This window comes from Watersipora subatra, chromosome 4 (genome assembly GCF_963576615.1).
Source record: "Watersipora subatra chromosome 4, tzWatSuba1.1, whole genome shotgun sequence".
Lineage (NCBI taxonomy): Eukaryota > Metazoa > Bryozoa > Gymnolaemata > Cheilostomatida > Watersiporidae > Watersipora > Watersipora subatra.
In genome coordinates, this window is record NC_088711.1 from 2,468,828 (window position 1) to 2,489,346 (window position 20,519).

The window sequence follows — 20,519 nt, forward strand, 5'->3', positions numbered from 1 at the left end:
ATATCTTTAGACGCAGGTCAGCTATAAACATTTACATAAAGTACACAACCATTCTTATATGGCTTTTATATTTCAAGGATTGTAATAGTCTTTCATGGATTGACATAAAAGACTAGTTAATTATAGCAGAGCTTGATACTTTTCAACAACCTATAGCTTTTTATGGTATGCTATATCATGCATAGCTTCTTGTGCTATCTAACGTAATACAATTTATATCTGTTCAAGCCGTAGATATAGTAAACCAGGGTTTACTATATCTATGGTTCAAGCTATACAAGCGTGTCATTTTTAATTGTCTCACCTTGTAAGTGCATGATGAGTCATTGTAGCTAAGATTGATATCGCAACACGCTACTATGAACTACTATGTAGCAGTCATAGTGTATGATGAATCCATCTATGCAGCTTGGCTTATCACTGGCCATCACTGTTTTTAAACTATAATAATATTCTGCTGAATTTAAAATAAGACAGTATCTCTTGCAAAATAAGAAAATCTATTTTGTACAAAAATAGATAAATCACTTATATCTGAAAATAATGCAAAATACTGTTTGATAAATGTGAATGTTATGTCATAACTGATCTCAAACCACCCAGCAGAAGCGTGTGTATATATGTGGCTACACATATACATACATATTGCATAAGTACATGTACACAGTTTGAAACACTCCGGCAAGCTTGACAGCATTCCGCTAGCTTCAGCTGACTGCTGATCAATGAACAAGGCTGTTTGAGACAACCTCTCTCTGGTAGACCGATAACACAGTCTGTCCTAGGTGGGTCATGTTTGATGTTAATGGGCGTGTTCTTCTGCACCAATCACCAGCTCTCTACCAGCAATCATAATAGCCATTACTCCTTCAGAATGAAGCCAGCAATCTAATAGGTTCTCATTTTGAAGCTCTTTAAATGATCTACAGGACTAGGAACTAGTCACAGGACTAGGACTACAGGTATATATTATTCTAGAGAAAAGGTTTTTTGACCAAAACATCAACCTTTGCTCAAAAGAAAGCTTTCTCTAATTCATTGAGCAGTTCGGCTGTGTAGTACTTTGTGAAAAACAGTTTGTGAAAATTTCGACTTATAGTTTGTTGTTTGGTTAGTCGTAAACAGGTTCTATTCAGAAACTTAGAGGTAATAAAGGTTGCGCATAGTCCCTGTAACTCTAAAATGCTACGCTGATAACAAACAGAGCTAATTCTAAAATCCAGTCATTTAAATTTTTATCTGAATAAATAAATTTGTGTGAGATTATTAATAGTGCATCATATTTAAACAATGCCACAACTTGAATAGCTGAAAAGCTGGAAGAGAGAGGTAAATGGCTGATACTCATATGTACAATTGGCTATGGGACAGCTGGTTACAAACTGAACTGCAAATGCAAGTAACTAGGAGTACAAACAATACAGACAACAAGGCATGATATAAATTGGTAAATGGATAAGTGAGTAGAGAGGTAAATTGGTGAACTAGTAGGTAGATATGTGAGTAAACGAACATAAGAGAGTGAAGTAAGTAGGTGAATAAGTAGGCCTGGATGGTTAGAAGATAACTTGGTAAGATCTTTGGTGGAGCACTAGGTAGAGGACTTAGACAGAGAAAAATAAATCTGAAAAGTAAATGAGTTTCACAAACACTCCAGAGTAGGAGGAAACAATTCTAAAATAAATGGTTCAATATTTTGTTCTCAGGTGTCATGCAGTGTCATGTCAGGTGTCATGCAGTGTCATGTCAGGTGTCATGCAGTGTCATGTCAGGTGTCATGCAGTGTCATGTCAGGTGTCATGCAGTGTCATGTCAGGTGTCATGCAGTGTCATGTCAGGTGTCATGCAGTGTCATGTCAGGTGTCATGCAGTGTCATGTCAGGTGTCAAGCAGTGTCATGTCAGGTGTTATGCAGTGTCATGTCAGGTGTCAAGCAGTGTCATGTCAGGTGTCATGCAGTGTCATGTCAGGTGTCATGCGGTGTCATGTCAGGTGTCATGCAGTGTCATGTCAGGTGTCATGCAGTGTCATGTCAGGTGTCATGCAGGGGTCAGGTGTCATGCAAGGATTTCTTAAATCAAACAAAGATTTGCGTTGAGTAAGGTTTTTGTTAATTCTAATTTTACATTTTCAATAAGGACTTTGGTTCAGATTTTAAGTCTAACGTTTTGTGGGAATAAACCATTGTGACAACAAAGTTAATCACATCATGTAGATTTCTTTAGCCATTGAACATCAGACAAACTTAGTGAATTTCAGCCTTACCCAAAGTCGATGTCACCGTCCCCATCCATATCAAGGGCAGCTATTAACTGATCAACTTGCAGTGGGCTGAGGGGAATCTTCATCACCTGCTCACGTAAACCAAAGGGAATTATATGTCCATTATGCATAATACTGCTCAGCTTATGAACGGATAGCTTTAAAAATGTCACAATCATCATTTCTTGGTATTTAAGATAACATAACAACTGCACAGCTTTGGCAATATCTCTATAAATATTTAATAAATCAATATATTTTCAGATTTACTATCATATTATAATAGATATTGAGAAGCAAAAAGCAATAGTAGTTATACTCTTGTACCCATCACCTTCAGAGTGTGCCATAGTAGTTATACTTTTGTACCCATCACCTTCAGCGTGTACCATAGTAGTTATACTTTTGTACCAGTCACCTTCAGTGTGTACCATAGTAGTTATACTCTTGTACCAATCACTTTCACTGTGTACCATAGTAGTTATACTCTTGTACCGATCACTTTCAGTGTGTACCATAGTAGTTATACTCTTCTACCAATCACTTTCAGTGTGTACCATAGTAGTTATACTCTTGTACCCATCACCTTCAGTGTGTACTATAGTAGTTATACTCTTGTACCAATCACTTTCAGCGTGTACCATAGTAGTTATACTCTTGTATCCATCACTTTCAGTGTGTACCATAGTAGTTATACTCTTGTACCAATCACCTTTAGTGTGTACCATAGTAGTTATACCCTTGTACCGATCATCTCAACACATTGTTACCCCTCATAATAAGACAACATTTATTTGAGCTAATAACAGAAAACAAGCTGTGAATTTGAGCAGATGCTTATTCTGAACAATGAAGAGACGCTGTACACTCACCCGCAACCCTTCTCGGAACTCATCATATGACACTGCCATGCTGCCATCATCATCCATTTCTTGGAAGAACGTGACAAGGTCAATGTTATTCTCTGCCATGTACTGCTTGAAAAAGGTCAATGCCTCGTCTACCACATCATAGCTCTTCAACTTCCTCTTGCCTATTTAACAATATGTAGCCATATCTACTCATATCCTGGCCCTGCGTAACTACTGTACACGTAATATGCAGCCATATCTACTCATGTCCTGGCCCTGTGTAACTACTGCACACGTAATATGCAGCCATATCTACTCATGTCCTGGCCTTGTGTAACTACTGCACACGTACTATGCAGCCATATCTACTCATGTCCTGGCCCTGCGTAACTACGACACTTTGTAATATGCAGCCATATCTAGTCATGTCCTGGCCCTGTGTAACTACTGCACACGTAATATGCAGCCATATCTACTCATATCCTGGCCCTGTGTAACTATTGCACACCTAGGCTGGGTAGAACGGGGTGACACAGCCTGAGACAGGTAAGGGCAGGGTGAGATATGTGGCTAACACTCACAAACTTGTAGAGCTTAATGGTCTCATCAGCTGTATTATTTGACATAGAGACTTCCTAACCTCCTGACTTTTACAGCTAATTTTTGTATAAACTAAAAGTTTCATTAAAGTAAACTTGTATATCTAACAGAAAGAGCTAGCGTATCACGAGAATTGATAGTTGTGCTACAAAGATATAAAATATGTCTCTTTTGACAACATGTTACAGGTTTCTAGCTGCATGGTGTAACAACAGCAGTTATATTCTGAGTAGAAACAATAGGAAATAGTACATGCAACCAACATTTATCTTTATTAGTGTAGACTGCAGACACAGGCTTACCGTATGAGTCTGTATAACCGTACACAAAGTTGACACAGGCTTACCGTATGAGTCTGTATAACCGTACACAAAGTTGACACAGGCTTACCGTATGAGTCTGTATAACCGTACACAAAGTTGACACAGGCTTACCGTATGAGTCTGTATAACCGTACACAAAGTGGACACAGGCTTACCGTATGAGTCTGTATAACCGTACACAAAGTTGACACAGGCTTACCGTATGAGTCTGTATAACCGTACACAAAGTTGACACAGGCTTACCGTATGAGTCTGTATAACCGTACACAAAGTTGACACAGGCTTACCGTATGAGTCTGTATAACCGTACACAAAGTGGACACAGGCTTACCGTATGAGTCTGTATAACCGTACACAAAGTGGACACAGGCTTACCGTATGAGTCTGTATAACCGTACACAAAGTGGACACAGGCTTACCGTATGAGTCTGTATAACCGTACACAAAGTGGACACAGGCTTACCGTATGAGTCTGTATAACCGTACACAAAGTGGACACAGGCTTACCGTATGAGTCTGTATAACCGTACACAAAGTTGAAGTTTTCATGTACCTCTTTAACTTCCTTCACTTTCTCTCCTAAAGAAGCTGAGTAGATCAGCTCCTAGAGTAACAAAGATAAATGCTGAAGGAGGCTAGTGATACAGCAGAGATAAGCTGGTTCAAGTTTTACAACTTAATGTAGAATTGTCTTCTCGTGTCAAGCAAAAATCGAGCATCCTATTAAACTCAAACAGTTGTGGCTACATAACAGTTCTTAAAACCCTATTTTTTGATCAAATACATCTATAGACAATATGGGCTTTTCGCCAAGTTTTTGATTTGTGGTTGACACTCAGACTAGTGTTGTACTCGCTAGGAATACGAGGTGGAGTATAGTTAACAGTCTGTATTCAGTAATAACAGACGATACATACAGTATGTTATGCTCTGACAGCAAAATCATTAGACACACTGATTGTCTTGAGTTACAACTGCTTCCTCTAAGCCTTGCTAGCCTGATTTCAAGTGCAGCCAGAGATGGCTAGGGGCTTGTAGCTGGCATAGACAGTTATTCAAATCACTCGATTAACAAAAGATCTACTACTTTTAAAAATAAAGGCTAAGATAATCTTTTCCATACCAGACAGCCAGGATATAAAGGAAATCTACCAAGACTATTTTATGTAAAAGACTTGTTCTGAATTGTTCAATTTGTATGCGAATTTTAGGCCTGTGTCTCCAAAAAGATTGTTTGTTTTCATACAAAAATGCGATGCTAAATAATACTTGACATCTCCTGGTTGATTAACAGCAAACATGAAATCACAGCCAGGCTTACCGACAAATCGATAGTTTCTATTTTCAGTTCTGGGTATGACTTGAGCAACTCGAGAGCAGCAGCAGCAGCTTCTTCTGTTATGAAGTTGCTTCCAATCTGTGAGGATAATTGTAGTAATATTAGAACTTGAAAGTAGCTCATAATCAGAGATGCTTTTTAACACGCTGTGTTTACAGCTCACTGCCTTACGCTCTCATTTGATTTTTATTCTAAGCTCAGAGTAATGTGAGATTTCCCATGGCATCTTAGGTTTAGTTGGAGCTCTTTGAGTTAAGCGCAAAACTGACCCTGCCGGCTATTGCCGTGTTCTGCCGTAAGTGCAATGAATAGCATAGTTCCTTATCAAACTATTATAATAGCTAAAACGAATGCTGCTGGAATTAAGCTGGAGCAGCATTTAACACTTTCCTACTTTCCTACTTCATCTAGAATGAGGTCTCCGCATTTTGCTGCAACCTATTAGCAGGGGAGCTACAAGGCAGCCCTCTTTAGGTAGCTTCATGAAATACAGATATTTATGAAAGTATTTTTCCTAGCAGCTAACCTTTAAACACTGTGATAGACTTGGTTCTTGACAATTGCAAAAAACTGAAAATCAGGAGAAACTCTACCTTGAGGGTTACAAGGTTGTCATTATCCTTGAGAGCTTGACAGATGGCAAGAAAGGCTTGGGAGTCAATTCTATTTGACGAAACATTTAGTTCCGTCAGCGTTCGATTCTGGGCGACAGCTTCAGCTAATTTGGCACCCGCTTGTCTGTCAAAGCTAGAGACAAATATGGCTGATTAATTTTTGACAACATCTATCAGCCACACAATCACCTCAACTTCAACTGAGAGAGGGACTGGCAAGTAATTATGTATGTAAACATCTGTATGAATATATCGCTGTTCTTGAATATTCTGTGTTTATGAATATGTTTATAATTAGGCCTCTGAACATGTCTATAATTATGTCTATGTCTAAAAATGTGTGCATAGATCAAAGTTTTTGCTTACCCATTCCATTCAAGGTTGATTGTCTTCATTCCTACATTGTCTCTGATAGCCTCGGCCACTGCAACTGCCCCTTTCTCTCTAATCTTGTTCCAACCTAAATTCAAATCTGTGAGGCTGGTGTTTTCAGCTGTAAATTATACAGATGGTTATAATATATTACTATCTATAACTATACTATCAACAGCAATTTTATAAATGCAATTTACTGACTTTTGAATAAGAACTGGATGGTCAATAGTGAGTCAATTATCTAATTGACTATTTGTCTACCAATTAACTTGTTTATCATTTATATTTAAATATTTATTTAGTTATTCTGCACCATTGTACAGATGTCGAAGCGAAATAGCAAATCATTTCTATTGATATATATATATATTGGCGTAGATAGTACATGTAGATTGGTGTGTTAAGAAAACACAAAGTTATATTAGCAAACTCTGTGTACAGACAAACTAGGCCTACTTCCACTATAAATGTGCAGCATCTGATGCAAAGCAAACAGGAAGCTTTATTAAGAACTTTCTTTTAGGACACCGTTGCAACTCATAGACAATAGAACTCACCAATCATTCTGCTGAGATACAAGCCTCCGGTTGAACCAAAGTCATTGTGGCTCAGGTCTACATCTACGAGGCTTGTATGGCCCTGCAGCAGACACACAGAACATGCAGATGTACCCGAGTGCACCTTTAGTAGTTTTAACAATTACTACACAGGATTTTAATAGATAAATTGCGAGTATCTTTTATCAGCGGTCTCTAATATTTCTGTTTTGTGTTCTTTTGCCAATGTTACTTCATAGCATATGTTTAAACACATTAGAAATACAGCGAACATCTACACAAATCAAAAGTGTACTTTACCTCTATTACTTGTGCAAGCGTCGCCGCGTCTTTGTCAGAAAAGTTGTTTTCTGACAGCACCAGATTGGTAATTGTGGTATTATGACGTAACATCTCACAGATATCACCTGAATTCTGTATATTGTTATCCCCCAAATCCTGCAAATTGCAAATATATATATGTGTAAATGTTAAAGGTTTATAATAGACCCTCGCCTCATGGGATGTACTTGGATTGCTTTTAGACTTCCTATGGTTATTCTAGAAAAGTCCGCACGATGAAATAATGAAAAAGTGTGTATCATAAAATGATTACGTGATAAACATTCATTTAGCGCTACGTGTATTGATAAACTTGGAGTTTTCTTCTACTTGAGCCTCCAGCAGTGTGAATGGCAAGATAACTACCTTATCAAAGACCCGCTAACGGAGCGAATAATGTTTTTAGATACACCAAACATGTTTGCTATGCAAGGCAAGTGGTTGCTTATCATAACTAGAAAATCTTAGAATGTTTATAAAAATCTTTGATACGGCTTTTGCTGATGCTTTGCTACGCATCCGCTCATCCACTGTCAACTGACACTGCTAAACTCAGTTATCGTATACCATTGTGTAGGGGCCTACTCCAATTAAGGATGAGAGTACAGTAGTTCTTTTAGCTTGTGAAGGGTGTTCGATTGGAATTTAAGCGCCTAATGCGTACCCAGTGGCAAGCCTCCTACACAGAGGAAATCAGAAACACTCCTAGTTTATGAAAGCTTTTAGGTTGTAAAAATATTTATTTTAGCCTGAGAGAAGAGAGAAGAGCGCATTGTAAACACATATAACATACTCTAGTCTGAAGGAATATTGTACAGCAGGCCACTTCAATATAAAATATTGTCTTAGAGCCCAGCATAGTCAGAGTGAATCATAGCCCCAAACTTTGAAGAACTGCGAGATGCATAACCTCATTGAGGGGCTATTTTTATACCTTCCTTTCTATACTGCTAAACTTGACCATAGGATTGCTATTTCATCTCACGCCATGGTCACCTTTAACTGCGCTTTGTCTGTGAAGCATTTGCATTCCATATAAATGCTATATATAGTTTACACCATATATAATACATCCATGTATTGTATGTGGTATATAATACATCCATGTATTGTATGTGGTATATAATACATCCATGTATTGTATGTGGTATATAATACATACATGTATTGTATGTGGTATATAATACATCCATGTATTGTATGTGGTATATAATACATCCATGTATTATATACCACGTATAATATACTGCGTATATTATACGTGGTATAAACTATATACCGTGCATAATATACATGGTATACATATATGTATATACATATAATACGCCCGTTACTAGAACATGCTAAAATCATTATTTTCGTTTTTTAGACCAACTATTTTGTTGGTTTTCCCTACATCTGAAATGTCAAATACACTCATCAGATAAAATGATAAAATCATTAAAGTGTAGCATGTACTGTAGCACTTCCCAAGCTAAAGGATAAAAGTACAAGAACATAATTGCCAAAGTAATTGCAGAGGACAGTATACCTTTTCTATTCTGTCTGCAGATATTAGCAAACTTTTACTATGATGACTGGCCACTTTTTCGCTATATATGATGTAGATTTCTTTGACTGAGGCTGCATTGGGTGGTAAATTGACTGTAGGCTTTTACCTTCTTGACAATTTTCTATTTTATAGTATGTTTTTTATTAGCCTTTCAGCTGTATTCATAAATAGCAAAGCTCGGTAAGCAATCCTTTCTCTTCGTGTTCAATGGAATGCTTACAGTTGTTGAATCTGTTTTCAAAGGTATTGCCTGCGTACCCTATATACAGGTGAGTCCTATATGTACCTCATGTGTTCTGTCGTTGTTACTTTCAACTGTGGGCAGTTATACTACCTCTTCGGTGAGACAACTTCCATCCGGTGTACAGTGCAGTTTTTCTGTAGTTGCGACTTCTCTTCTTGGTTTTTGTCAGTGTGTTGGATAGCATTGCGTCGCTGTGGTTAGCTATAATTTGTTGATGATTATGTGCAGATATAGCATATTTTATTGTTGTTTCTGTTGAAAACATTGTGGAGTACACAACCAGTAGAAAAATGTCAGTCTATTAGATTTAAGGAAATTCTGTCAATGTTCTTGTAATGCATAGGCTTAATATATCATATCACTCTAATTTGGTTTTATATCGGGTCTCTATACTATATCTTATTGCTACACAACTTTTTACATACTTTATTCATACCACATCTACAAGCCATCTACATTACATCTACAATATATATATATATATATATATATATATATATATATATACATATATATATAATGATGTAAATATATACGCTTTTCTCTGTTCTATCTGTACTGCGTCAAAGCTCCTTCAACCAATCTATGCCCATCTACCCAATCTTCATTCACTCTATGCCCCATTTATGTACTATCATTGCCCTGTTTATGTCCCATCTATGGACCATCTATGCCCATCTATGGACCATCTGCATCCCATGTGAGTCTACAGCAGAGAAGGTCTAAACATAAGAACTAAAGGCTATCCTAACAGTCTCTGTTGCCCCTCAGCTTACAGCTCTGCCATATTTCAGCTTACTAGTTCACACATCCTGAACATAAGTGTGCTCAGCTGACAGCACTGTGAGTCTCACATGACCACCCTGAACTACATGTAGATCAATATAATTTCATAAGCACTATTATCAGCACTATTATAGGAAATGGACATGAGTGTAGCAGTGCACTTCTTTCTGCTATTAAGCTTCTCTTCAACAGATCATCTCATTAATTTAGACATAGCAACTATGGTAACTTTAAAACCGCATATTTGGTCACTTTGTGGGTTGTTCTTTGTAATTAAGAAGGTAGAGTCAGCAACTCCAAATAATAAATATTACCAGGTGAATACTGTGGTGTTCCTGCCTAGATCCAGAGTTTATTTTAAACTTCACTTACAATGATTATGAATTGAGCCAAGCTATTGTATAATGCTTGCTTATAATCAGTGTCTAAACCAGCAGCCACGATAAAAGGTATTTTTAAGGCTTAAAATATGCAAAATTAGAGTTTTGAAAAGTGTATCAAGGGCAGAGGATGTGATTTTAAAGTTAAATGTGACATATCTGGATACTGAACTGCAGCGCGAGCTACAAGACGGCATGAGTTACAACAAGGCAGCGAGAGTTACAACAAGACAGTGCAAGCAATGAACACTCTCAGAAACTACTCACAAGATGTGTAATGCAGTCATTCTCAATGAGCATTTCACAGATATAAGAAGCACCCTCGGCCTGGAGCTGGTTGCCACACATTCGCAATGATGTGATCCTTCTGTTCACCTGAAAAAAGAAGCATTCTTCAATGTTCGGCAAGTTACCTCTGATTTCCCTTATCATCACTAGATGTTATGCCCTGTTATGTTATGTTAGACCAAGGCCTTTGGTGCAACTGGTGCAGGTGCCGCAGGTGCTAGGAGTGTCGACAGTTGCATCATAGTTGCAATTTTTTAAGAATTTCATGGCTAGTAGTTGCTGAGGAATAAGCAGTTCACAGCAACAGGATCCCCACAACTTAGCAGTACCATGAGCAGGTATTGGCAGGTACTTGCATCCGTGAGTAACTGTCGAAGTCAGCTGCCGGAGTCGGCAACTGGAGTCACAAGCCTGTGATAACATGATGCAATAAGAAAAAGCACTGGCCTCAACCACTCAGCATGCTCCGCAGTTCGAGAGAAATTTGACCTCGCCGCATTATACAGCCATTAATCATGCAACCCGCGGTGAAATTCAAGTAATGATAAAGGAGACAGCAATATTTATACAGCTACGCTTGAATAGACAGGTTCTTACTCAAAATGCAGAAGACAGATATTTAGCAGCAGTTTAAAACTTAAAGAGAGCCGGGCTCTGCACTGAAGCCCCCATATGTCTGTTATTTACCACATTCAAGCTATGCATCATGATGTGAAAGGTCAAACAAACGCGTGAACTCTATGAGCTGTAGTCGGAAAAATTAATCTAAAACATGCGTGGAAAGTCACATCGCTGCCGCCTGGTCTAAACGCTTACGTTATCATAACTATTACATGGAATTGAATTCTGCTTAAAGATCTTTAGTAGGTCTTTAGTAAACCAGAAGAGCTTCAAGTCAAGCTAGTGAGATCAGAGGTTGGAGAGAAACGAGATGAGTGATGGAGATGTAGCAGGAACCAAGGGTTGTATATGGAGTGCAGGAACTACTGATCTCTTCAGTAGTCGGGAGATATCGTTACTCATAGAGCTTGTTGAAGCCCTTCCAGTTCTCTACGCTGCTGATAAGAAACAATATAAAGGAATAATTCCAAGAGAAAAGGCTTGGAAGATTATATCGGAGAAGTTAAATCGAACTGGTAAGTTTACTCCTTTACGTAAAATGAACCTTGATTTATGTATGTACATGTATGTACTTGTTCATGTATTTATGATGCAGAGATATGTATGTCTATATGTTTAAGACCTTCACTTATTTATGTATATGTACGTCTATGTGTCGCTGTAGGGATATGTTATGCATGTTCATGTCTCAACAATTCTGGCTTATATAGGTACATGTGTGTTGGTGTCAAAGACTAGTTGTCATATGTATATATTTGTGTGTCCAAGGCTATAGTTTAAACAAGAATATGTATATCGAGCCAATAATGGCAACTTGCTAAAGGTGAAAGACTTGGAACAAGCTGACTGTTCTACAACTGGCAAATTTTGGTCAGGTCTTTTGAATCACTCATGAGGCATAATAGGCTAAATATTTTATATTACTAGGACACAAAATGTACAGACAGCAGTGATTTATTCAGCAGTGCAGTTGCACGGCCAAGATGGTTTGTGCTGGTTACGCTCTGTTATAGCACTTTGCAATTTTAACACTGAAGAATACTAAATGGTTGAAAGAATACAGCTACTCTCACCAATTAAAACCACAGTTAGATTTGCTATGTAGACCTAAAAGGTACGCATGACAGAATATCGAAAAAATGTCTACCGTGAGTGGAGTACGCAAAAAGCATTTCCTTAGTCCAAAGCGTATCCATAAATTTGGAATTATACTCCATATGCCCCGTTCAATGACATGCAATTGGCACTGTAATTAGGTGAACTTTAACAAGAAAGCGTTTGTCTGGTTATGATAGCCTAAGAATATTGCACTATTCATAGAGATATCTGGTCATGGCTTAAATTTATACACCATCATGCATGCTATTATCCGCTGTCAATTGATGGGACGCTACTCATGTTGGTTATTATGTATTATGTATTAGGTTTGCTATTGGAATCCAGAATGCCTCACCGACCTCACGTGTACCTCACCGCTTATCATCTTCTCCTCCCTATGCACAGGGAACCTAAAAGCAACCTTCATACTTCCTTGCAAATTTGAGGGATTAATTAGCCTATTCTTTATGAAAGCTGATCTGATATCAACTAACTTTGCTTTTTTACGTTAAAAATGCTTTGCTCGTATTATTAGTAATTCTAACGCATTACTCCAAAGGCAAATAGCTACATTTGAATGTTTCTAAGAACCATTAAGTAGATAAGTCACACTTATAGGGCACTGTAAGTGTAACTCACAGGGCGCTGTAAGTGTAGCTCACAGGGCGCTGTAAGTGTAACTCACAAGGAGCTGTAAGTGTAACTCACAGGGAACTGTAAGCGTAACTCACAGAGCACTGTAAGTGTAACTCACAGGGCACTGTAAGTGTAACTCACAGAGTACTGTAAGTGTAACTCACAAGGAGCTGTAAGTGTAACTCACAGAGCACTGTAAGTGTATTTCACAGGGCACTGTAAGTGTAACTCACAGGGCATTGTAAGTGTAACTCACTGGGAACTGTAAGTGTAACTCACAAGGAACTGTATGTGTAACTCACAAGGAGCTGTAAGTGTAACTCACAAGTAACTGTAAGTGTAGCTCACAGGGCATTGTAAGTGTAACTCACAGGGAACTGTAAGTGTAACTCACAGGGCGCTGTAAGTGTAACTCACAGAGTACTGTAAGTGTAACTCACAAGGAGCTGTAAGTGTAACTCACAGAGCACTGTAAGTGTATTTCACAGGGCACTGTAAGTGTAACTCACAGGGCATTGTAAGTGTAACTCACAGGGAACTGTAAGTGTAACTCACAAGGAACTGTATGTGTAACTCACAAGGAGCTGTAAGTGTAACTCACAAGTAACTGTAAGTGTAGCTCACAGGGCATTGAAAGTGTAGCTCACAGGGCACTGTAAGTGTAGCTCACAGAGCGCTGTAAGTGTAACTCACAGGGTGCTGTAAGTGTAACTCACAGAGCGCTGTAAGTGTAACTAACAGGGAACTGTAAGCGTAACTCACAGAGCCCTGTAAGTGTAACTCACAAGGCACTGTAAGTGTAACTCACAGGGCGCTGTAAGTGTAACTCACAGAGAACTGTAAGTGTAACTCACAGGGAACTGTAAGTGTAACTCACAGGGCGCTGTAAGTGTAACTCACAGAGCGCTGTAAGTGTAACTCACAAGGAGCTGTAAGTGTAACTCACAGAGCACTGTAAGTGTAACTCACAGGGCACTGTAAGTGTAACTCACAGGGCATTGTAAGTGTAACTCACAGGGAACTGTAAGTGTAACTCACAGGGCGCTGTAAGTGTAACTCACAGGACACTGAAAGTGTAACTCACAGGGCACTGTAAATGTAACTCGCAGAGGACTGTAAGTGTAACTGACAGGGCGCTGTAAGTGTAACTCACAGGGCACTGTAAGTGTAACTCACAAGGAACTGTATGTGTAACTCACAGGGAACTGTAAGCGTAACTCACAGGGAACTGTAAGTTTAACTCACAAGGAACTGTAAGTGTAACTCACAAGGAACTGTAAGTGTAACTCACAGGGAACTGTATGTGTAACTCACAAAGAACTGTAAGTGTAACTCACAGGGAACTGTAAGTGTAACTCACAAAGAACTGTAAGTGTAACTCACAAGGAACTGTAAGTGTAACTCACAAGGAACTGTAACTCACCAGAAACTGTAAGTGTAACTCACCAGGAACTGTAACTCACAAGGAACTGTATGTGTAACTCACCAGGAACTGTAACTCACAAGTAACTGTAAGTGTAACTCACACGGAATTGTAAGTGCTAAAGTGCTTGACTAGAGATATTCTCCTGCTAGTCAATTCTGCGCAGGATATTTAAAATTTAGATGTAAGACTCACCAAATGCAGTTAAATATTTACAATGTGACCAGAAGCTTCAACAAGAATACAGAAACCCACCGTACAACTTTTCCTTAGCTTCTAACTTACATAGAGTGAAGGCCTGCTACACACATCGATGAATTGTGTTGCTTGTGTAGCCAGTGTGTTGGCGGCGTGTTGGCTACGGATTATCAATGCATGTGTTAAGATGAACATGTTGATCTAGTTTGGATTATCAATGCATGCGTTAAGATGAACATGTTGATCTATTTTGGATTATCAATGCAAGTGTTAAGATGAACATGTTGATCTATTTTGGATTATCAATGCAAGTGTTAAGATAAACATGTTGATCTATTTTGGATTATCAATGCAAGTGTTAAGATGAACATGTTGATCTATTTTGGATTATCAATGCATGCGTTAAGATGAACATGTTGATCTATTTTGGATTATCAATGCAAGTGTTAAGATGAACATATTGATCTATTTTGGATTATCAATGCATGTGTTAAGATGAACATGTTGATCTATTTTGACAGAGATAAAGTTCATCAGTAATTAGCTGAAATAGTTTATTGTAAAAATCTCAATTCTACTTATTTCCTAGGCAACCAAGTTTTATCTAAGATTCTCTTTCAAAATATGATGACAACAGAGCTTGTCGAAAATTCCTACCTAGACATGGGCAAAGATATTCTCACTTGTACCAAATATATGAAGTCTAGTAAGTTAGAACTGTTCATGAAACATTGAAATTATTTTTTTAGGTAGCAAAATCTGTTGAAAGCCAGTTTTTTCTATAGTTTTTATTACGGTATGTTGTGAACTTGAATTGTTGATGATCAATATTTGATAATAATATACTAAAGGTACATCAATAACAATAATGGAAATTTGATAAAAGGACATCAGAACTGCGGCCAATCTCACTGGTCAATCTGTTTTGACCCAATACATTGCTTAGCGGTATTCGTATGTACGTATAACCATGGCAATCATCTACACTCGTCGTTTTCTACACATTTTGTCGAAGCCTATAACTAGGTCTTATGTGCTGAGGAAATCGTCCAGATTTTATACTCGCCACAGACAAGATGTTGATTTTGAAAAACTGCCCATGCTGAAATATTTTTGATATAGCATGCATAAAGATTTAAATGACAACCGGAAGATTTCATGATACTGATGGCTTATGCGATTTATGTGATGGCAACATTATCATAAGCGCAGATAGTATATAGTAGTGGTAGATAGTGTCTAGAGTATATAGGGTGCAGTGTATACCGGGTAGTGTATTATGCGTTGTGAAATGTGTATACTATGTAATTATTGTGTAGTGACTAGTGTGTAGTCTATTGCATATAATGTATTGTATGTAGTGCATAGAGTGTAGTGTGCAGTACATGGTATAAAATGTGTGGTTATAGTGTTAAATGACGTGTGTATACATATAGTACGCTGTATGCAGTTTCAGTTCGATGTGTGTAGCTCAGTTTTAGTACATATATTGTCTAATGCTTAGTTTGTATTACATAACAGAACTAAGCTGTCAGAAGCAAGCTGTCTTTGAGGTGCTAGTAGTTGTATACAATGTTGGTTTACCTCTAAGGAGCCAACACATGTCTCTGAAAAAAACTAACTGCTGCTTTAGATGATTTTGCTGCTTTTACAGTGACAGAATGTGAGAAGAAGTGGAGGTACCTTAGAGACAAATATGTAAAAGAGCGCAGACGACTCATAGACGAATCTAAAAGCATCGGTCGAGAGGCCAAATCAAACTGGCAACACTATGAGTCTATGGAGTTTTTGTCGACACATCTAAGGTTACCTATAAATGGTTCGGGACGCTCAAGCAGTCTCCCCTTAGACGATGACGAGCTGCAACACTACTCTGAGGATTCTCCACCGAGCAATATCTTATCACCACAGAATACTGCTGATGTATCAATGACGACTCCTAAAGTCGAACTGGATAACAGACAAAATTCTCTTAACAGCTGGTCCATGCCATCCGACATTGACAAACCGCGCGCTGACCAGAGTGAACAGTTTAAACCTTTGGCTCCTCCTCCACACTATCCAGGACTTCTTAGCAGAGCGCCAGCACCACCAGCATTTGCTCACCACCCTCTCTGGGCCATGTGGTCGAATAGTTTAGCCCAGGCCCAAGCGCAACAACACCAACACATCCAGAACCTCAGTAATGGAGAAAGGCAGCCTACGGCAAGTGCTTCCATTCCAAGCCCGGCTGTCTCCGAGTTGGCTGGCTGCAATGACACTGAATCAGAGCCCTCTGCAAAGAGACAAAAGAGAGGAGCGCAAGACGTGAATATTAATGTATCGCTAAAAGACCTCGTTGTTCCAGCAGAGAAATACTCTGAATACCACTTCTGCATATCTCTTGCTCAAATGATGGAGAGCGTTCCAATGAACCATAGAGCCGACCTAAAGATTAAACTTATTCAGATGGTAACTTCTAGCTATCCGAGAAAAGAACGCTTGAGCGAAGGCCCTCCTTCCATTTGATCTATTTTAGTCTCCTCAGTTTCTCCAATCATGTCGGACTGATCTCCAACTACTTTTTCCTTTTTGATTGTACTCCATGCTAGTATTTTTAGCCAGTATAAGACACTTGTAGCTGCCTCCTGGTTCCATAAATAACACTAAGACTAAGAATTTTGTATTCTCTTGTGCAATATCAATATTTTTCTAGAAGTTTGCGATTCTCCTAGACAAAATATTACAAGATGTTTTGTAAATATGATGGAGGTTTACTCAGAGAAAGAATAGTGTGTTAGCGCATGGGCAGCCTTCTTGTACATGTTGTTCTTAGCTTTCCACACTCTGTTTATTATCAGTTTGGCCACAAAAGCCTATGATTTTTAGCAAAGGTTGCTCAGTAGAGTTGGAAGGCTGGAAGAATGCCCCGGCTGCGCTTTGCGTAACACTCTGTCTATGTAGCTGTATCGCTTTGAACTGCGTGGAATGTTGATGTAGCTTTCATGGATGCGTCAAGCACAGCTCCTTGTGGTTAGTCTAAAGAGGTTTTCAGCCCGCCATTAAATTGTCAAAACCAGATGCAGCGGAGTCCAGGTCTCATCTGTCAACGCGAATGGCTCTCTAAAGACCACAAGATTTCCATTGTCTGATGCTTCGGCATGCGTGTGTTGACTCTTATCTTCACTGAATGCTTCACCTGTGCCCAGTCATAAAAGATGCTGCCGGTGATAACAACCCTTAGCTCACTAGTGCATCCTGCGTGCTGCGCAACCCCTCTGATCAGAGCTGATAGCAGTTCATTGAAGAATCAGTGTAGGAAACCAGGTGAAGAACTCTGAGTACATTCAGAGTGACAGCAGATGGAGGACCAAAAGAATGAAGAGCAATTAATTACCTTTTAAAAAATAGAACTAAGAGATCTGTTTGCTCCCATCATTGTACTTGGATGGAAAAGTGTAGTAGCATTTTGCTCAGACTTTGAAGATGGCATGGTAGAGCTTAACACTTTGTAGCCCATAATCTTTGAGCAACTCATTGTACTCAAATGAATAGTGAAAGTAGAAAAGATGCGAGAAAGAGCCTTCATATTTTGTAATTTTCACCTTAGAATATAGTTATGAAATCGTAGCCGTGAAACAAAATAAAAACAAGGATGAGTCAGGTAGAATCGGCGGTCCTCTAGATAGAGTAGTTAAAAAAAGAGGATAACTGAGAAGTACAAAATAAATTGAGTATTGTCAACACTTGAAAACAGCACAAATGCCTCGCCTCTCTAAATATGTATTCAGCAAGAAGTTTTTATCCGTCTTAATATTTAGATAAGAATGAAAAAAACATGTTCTAATAATGTCACTAAGTCCATTGTCAGTACATATTGGTACCTATTTGAGCTTGAAAAGATAAAGGAAGTTGTTTGCACAATAAAACTAAACTTGAAAAAGAATTCCAAAAAACAAGCGTTTTTAGGAGTCGTCTGTAGGAGAGAACAACTGCAACATTTAGTTAGACTAGTTGCTACATTTACTAACTGGTTTGCTATAGTTAGTAAACAGGAGAGGACTTGTTGGAGCATTTGATCCATTATACAGCTTACACTTCAGCGCTTTTTAGAGCATTAAACAATAAATGAAATCAGGTGGACTTTACTGGTAGTGGTTCTCATAAAACATGCTAGTATCGCACCTTCAGAAAATCTGATCAGATGAAACATTGCAATTTTTTGTTCTAGACCTCAAGCCACATCAGTTTCTCTACTTACACAAAATGCTACAGCTATAGCTTTAGCTCCAGCAATCCCAACTCCATAGTAGCCCAGATCTATCGTATTAGCAAATCTGAGCTTGTTGTGAAAGGAAGAAGAGACGATAACTCCATACTTTTTGCATGCTTTCTCATAGGCAATCTGACCGCTTGAGTCCCACTCATCTCTTTTCTCTGCAAAATTTTGGCACTGTAAAAGCCCTCTATAATGCAATGTTCAAATATGAGAGTAACTACTGCATAGCCTGAAACATTGTTAAACAGGTTGGTCGATTCAGAGGAAGCCTTAAGAAAAAAGGAACATCCAGCATATAAAAATAATTAAGCTGATTTAAACCTTTTTCTGGCCAACAATATTTTATTTCTTGTTAAAACTTGAGTAGTCATTAATATCTACAAAGGTAGATCATAGAAGTGCTGACACATTCAGAAAGACGGAAGAAGTAACAAAATGTCACCAAGCTCGCAAAACATCAGCCCCTTTATCAATACTTTTGATAAAGGAGTTACAATCATCTGTAAAGACTTTTTCATGAAAGCTTGCTATTCTGCTGTGCAAGCCTGGGGCGGGCACCTTAAAAGCATTCCTAATACAATCAATACTTATTGATATATTACATCTTCAGTGACAACCTTGTCAGTCCATTAAGGAGAGATTTTGTAAATAAACAAAAAACAGCATGCTGCCATCCTTTATATACATCTATGTACATAACCTACAACGAGGTCATATCAATAATAGCATAGAAGGTTTCTGCCTTGAGTGCTGGAGCATTACAGCAACAGCCAGAGTGTTATTCACTTCTGACAGCTGTTAGACCCAAATCCTAGCTTGGACCCAAATCCTTCAAAATTACTTATAAGGCGACTGCTGCTAACGATTGTTTTCTGTTGGATTAAAACTTATTGCTGAATATTACAATGGAATAGCTCCTGTTAGGGAGATTTTAAATGAGATAGTGCAAAAATGCATGCTTAGTGCCCTTAGTCATCATTCAACATTACAAAGCTAAAAAGCCCTTTTGGAAACAGAGCGGCAGGCCAAACTTGAAACCCGTGTAAGAACAGCAAGCATCAACCTGTTGAATTCGCTTCCATCAAGGTAAGAAACAATGGTAAAAACTATTTTACTCACCAGATAATAGCAGAGACTTTCAAACATGAATTTGTTAGGAGGCAGTTAATAATTAAGCTTGTAGCTGAGACATTACAAATGAATAATCCTTGGTTTGGATAGAACAAGGCCTATAACATTCGCAATATAATTTTAGAGATAACGAAGTGATCTTTAAAATGGGTCTGTTGACAGGTAAATTCTTCAGATGCTCAAGTAATATATGAACATTTATCATAGAATATTGTAACTCTCTCATTACCTTGAACCACTGACCTAACTTCTGCATCACTAAATGTGTATAGAAAGCAAATAATATTAAGAGTTGACCTTCATCCTTATTATAACATACTTAAGATAAACTATAGGTTAGCAAACAGAATCGTTGTCTGAACCTGAGCATTCCCAAGCAGTTCCAAAAATAATGTTATGTACCAGGAACTAAACTCGACTTTATTTTCTATCCTTTTTAAAACCAGTGAACTTAAATTTATTCAGTATTTAAATAAGCTAAAATAACTGAAATGCTGATGAGATTAACTCAAATAATGGGAATGCTGCCAAGATCAACTATGGGAACTGAAATGCTCCAAATTTTGTAAAATATTTATAAGGATTTTACATAAACTTATTGTAAGATTGAAAAGAATTTTAAAGATACAAAGGAAAGCATGAGAGTGCACAAGGCTGCTGTT

At 38.2% G+C, this 20,519-nt stretch overlaps 2 protein-coding genes across 2 annotated transcripts; one reads left to right on the forward strand and one right to left on the reverse strand.

The window, feature by feature from the left end:
* Window positions 1-679: 679 nt before the first annotated feature.
* On the reverse strand, window positions 680-18,817 carry LOC137394739 (leucine-rich repeat-containing protein 74A-like). The gene is made up of 11 exons (XM_068081502.1): window positions 18,709-18,817; window positions 10,472-10,579; window positions 7,222-7,359; window positions 6,922-7,003; window positions 6,356-6,482; window positions 5,969-6,122; window positions 5,358-5,453; window positions 4,544-4,640; window positions 3,135-3,295; window positions 2,266-2,351; window positions 680-839 (listed from the first exon to the last, which is right to left on the reverse strand). The coding sequence occupies exons 2-11, from the start codon at window positions 10,550-10,552 to the stop codon at window positions 803-805; spliced, it is 1,059 nt and encodes a 352-aa protein (XP_067937603.1). The 5' UTR covers window positions 10,553-10,579; window positions 18,709-18,817; the 3' UTR covers window positions 680-802.
* LOC137393718 (uncharacterized) lies at window positions 11,254-17,961 on the forward strand. The gene is made up of 2 exons (XM_068080390.1): window positions 11,254-11,628; window positions 16,123-17,961. The coding sequence occupies exons 1-2, from the start codon at window positions 11,424-11,426 to the stop codon at window positions 16,974-16,976; spliced, it is 1,059 nt and encodes a 352-aa protein (XP_067936491.1). The 5' UTR covers window positions 11,254-11,423; the 3' UTR covers window positions 16,977-17,961.
* Window positions 18,818-20,519: the final 1,702 nt, after the last annotated feature.

Excerpts from the sequence above, each read along its gene's own strand:
- LOC137394739 (XM_068081502.1), bottom strand. The coding sequence starts at position 10,552 with ATGTGTGGCAACCAGCTCCAGGCCGAGGGTGCTTCTTATATCTGTGAA. Across the intron at positions 6,483-6,921 it reads GTATCTCAGCAGAATGATTG|CTGAAAACACCAGCCTCACA; the intron begins GTGAGTTCTATT and ends TATAATTTACAG. Across the intron at positions 5,454-5,968 it reads ACAACCTTGTAACCCTCAAG|ATTGGAAGCAACTTCATAAC; the intron begins GTAGAGTTTCTC and ends TTATCCTCACAG.
- LOC137393718 (XM_068080390.1), top strand. The coding sequence starts at position 11,424 with ATGAGTGATGGAGATGTAGCAGGAACCAAGGGTTGTATATGGAGTGCA. Across the intron at positions 11,629-16,122 it reads GGAGAAGTTAAATCGAACTG|TGACAGAATGTGAGAAGAAG; the intron begins GTAAGTTTACTC and ends CTGCTTTTACAG.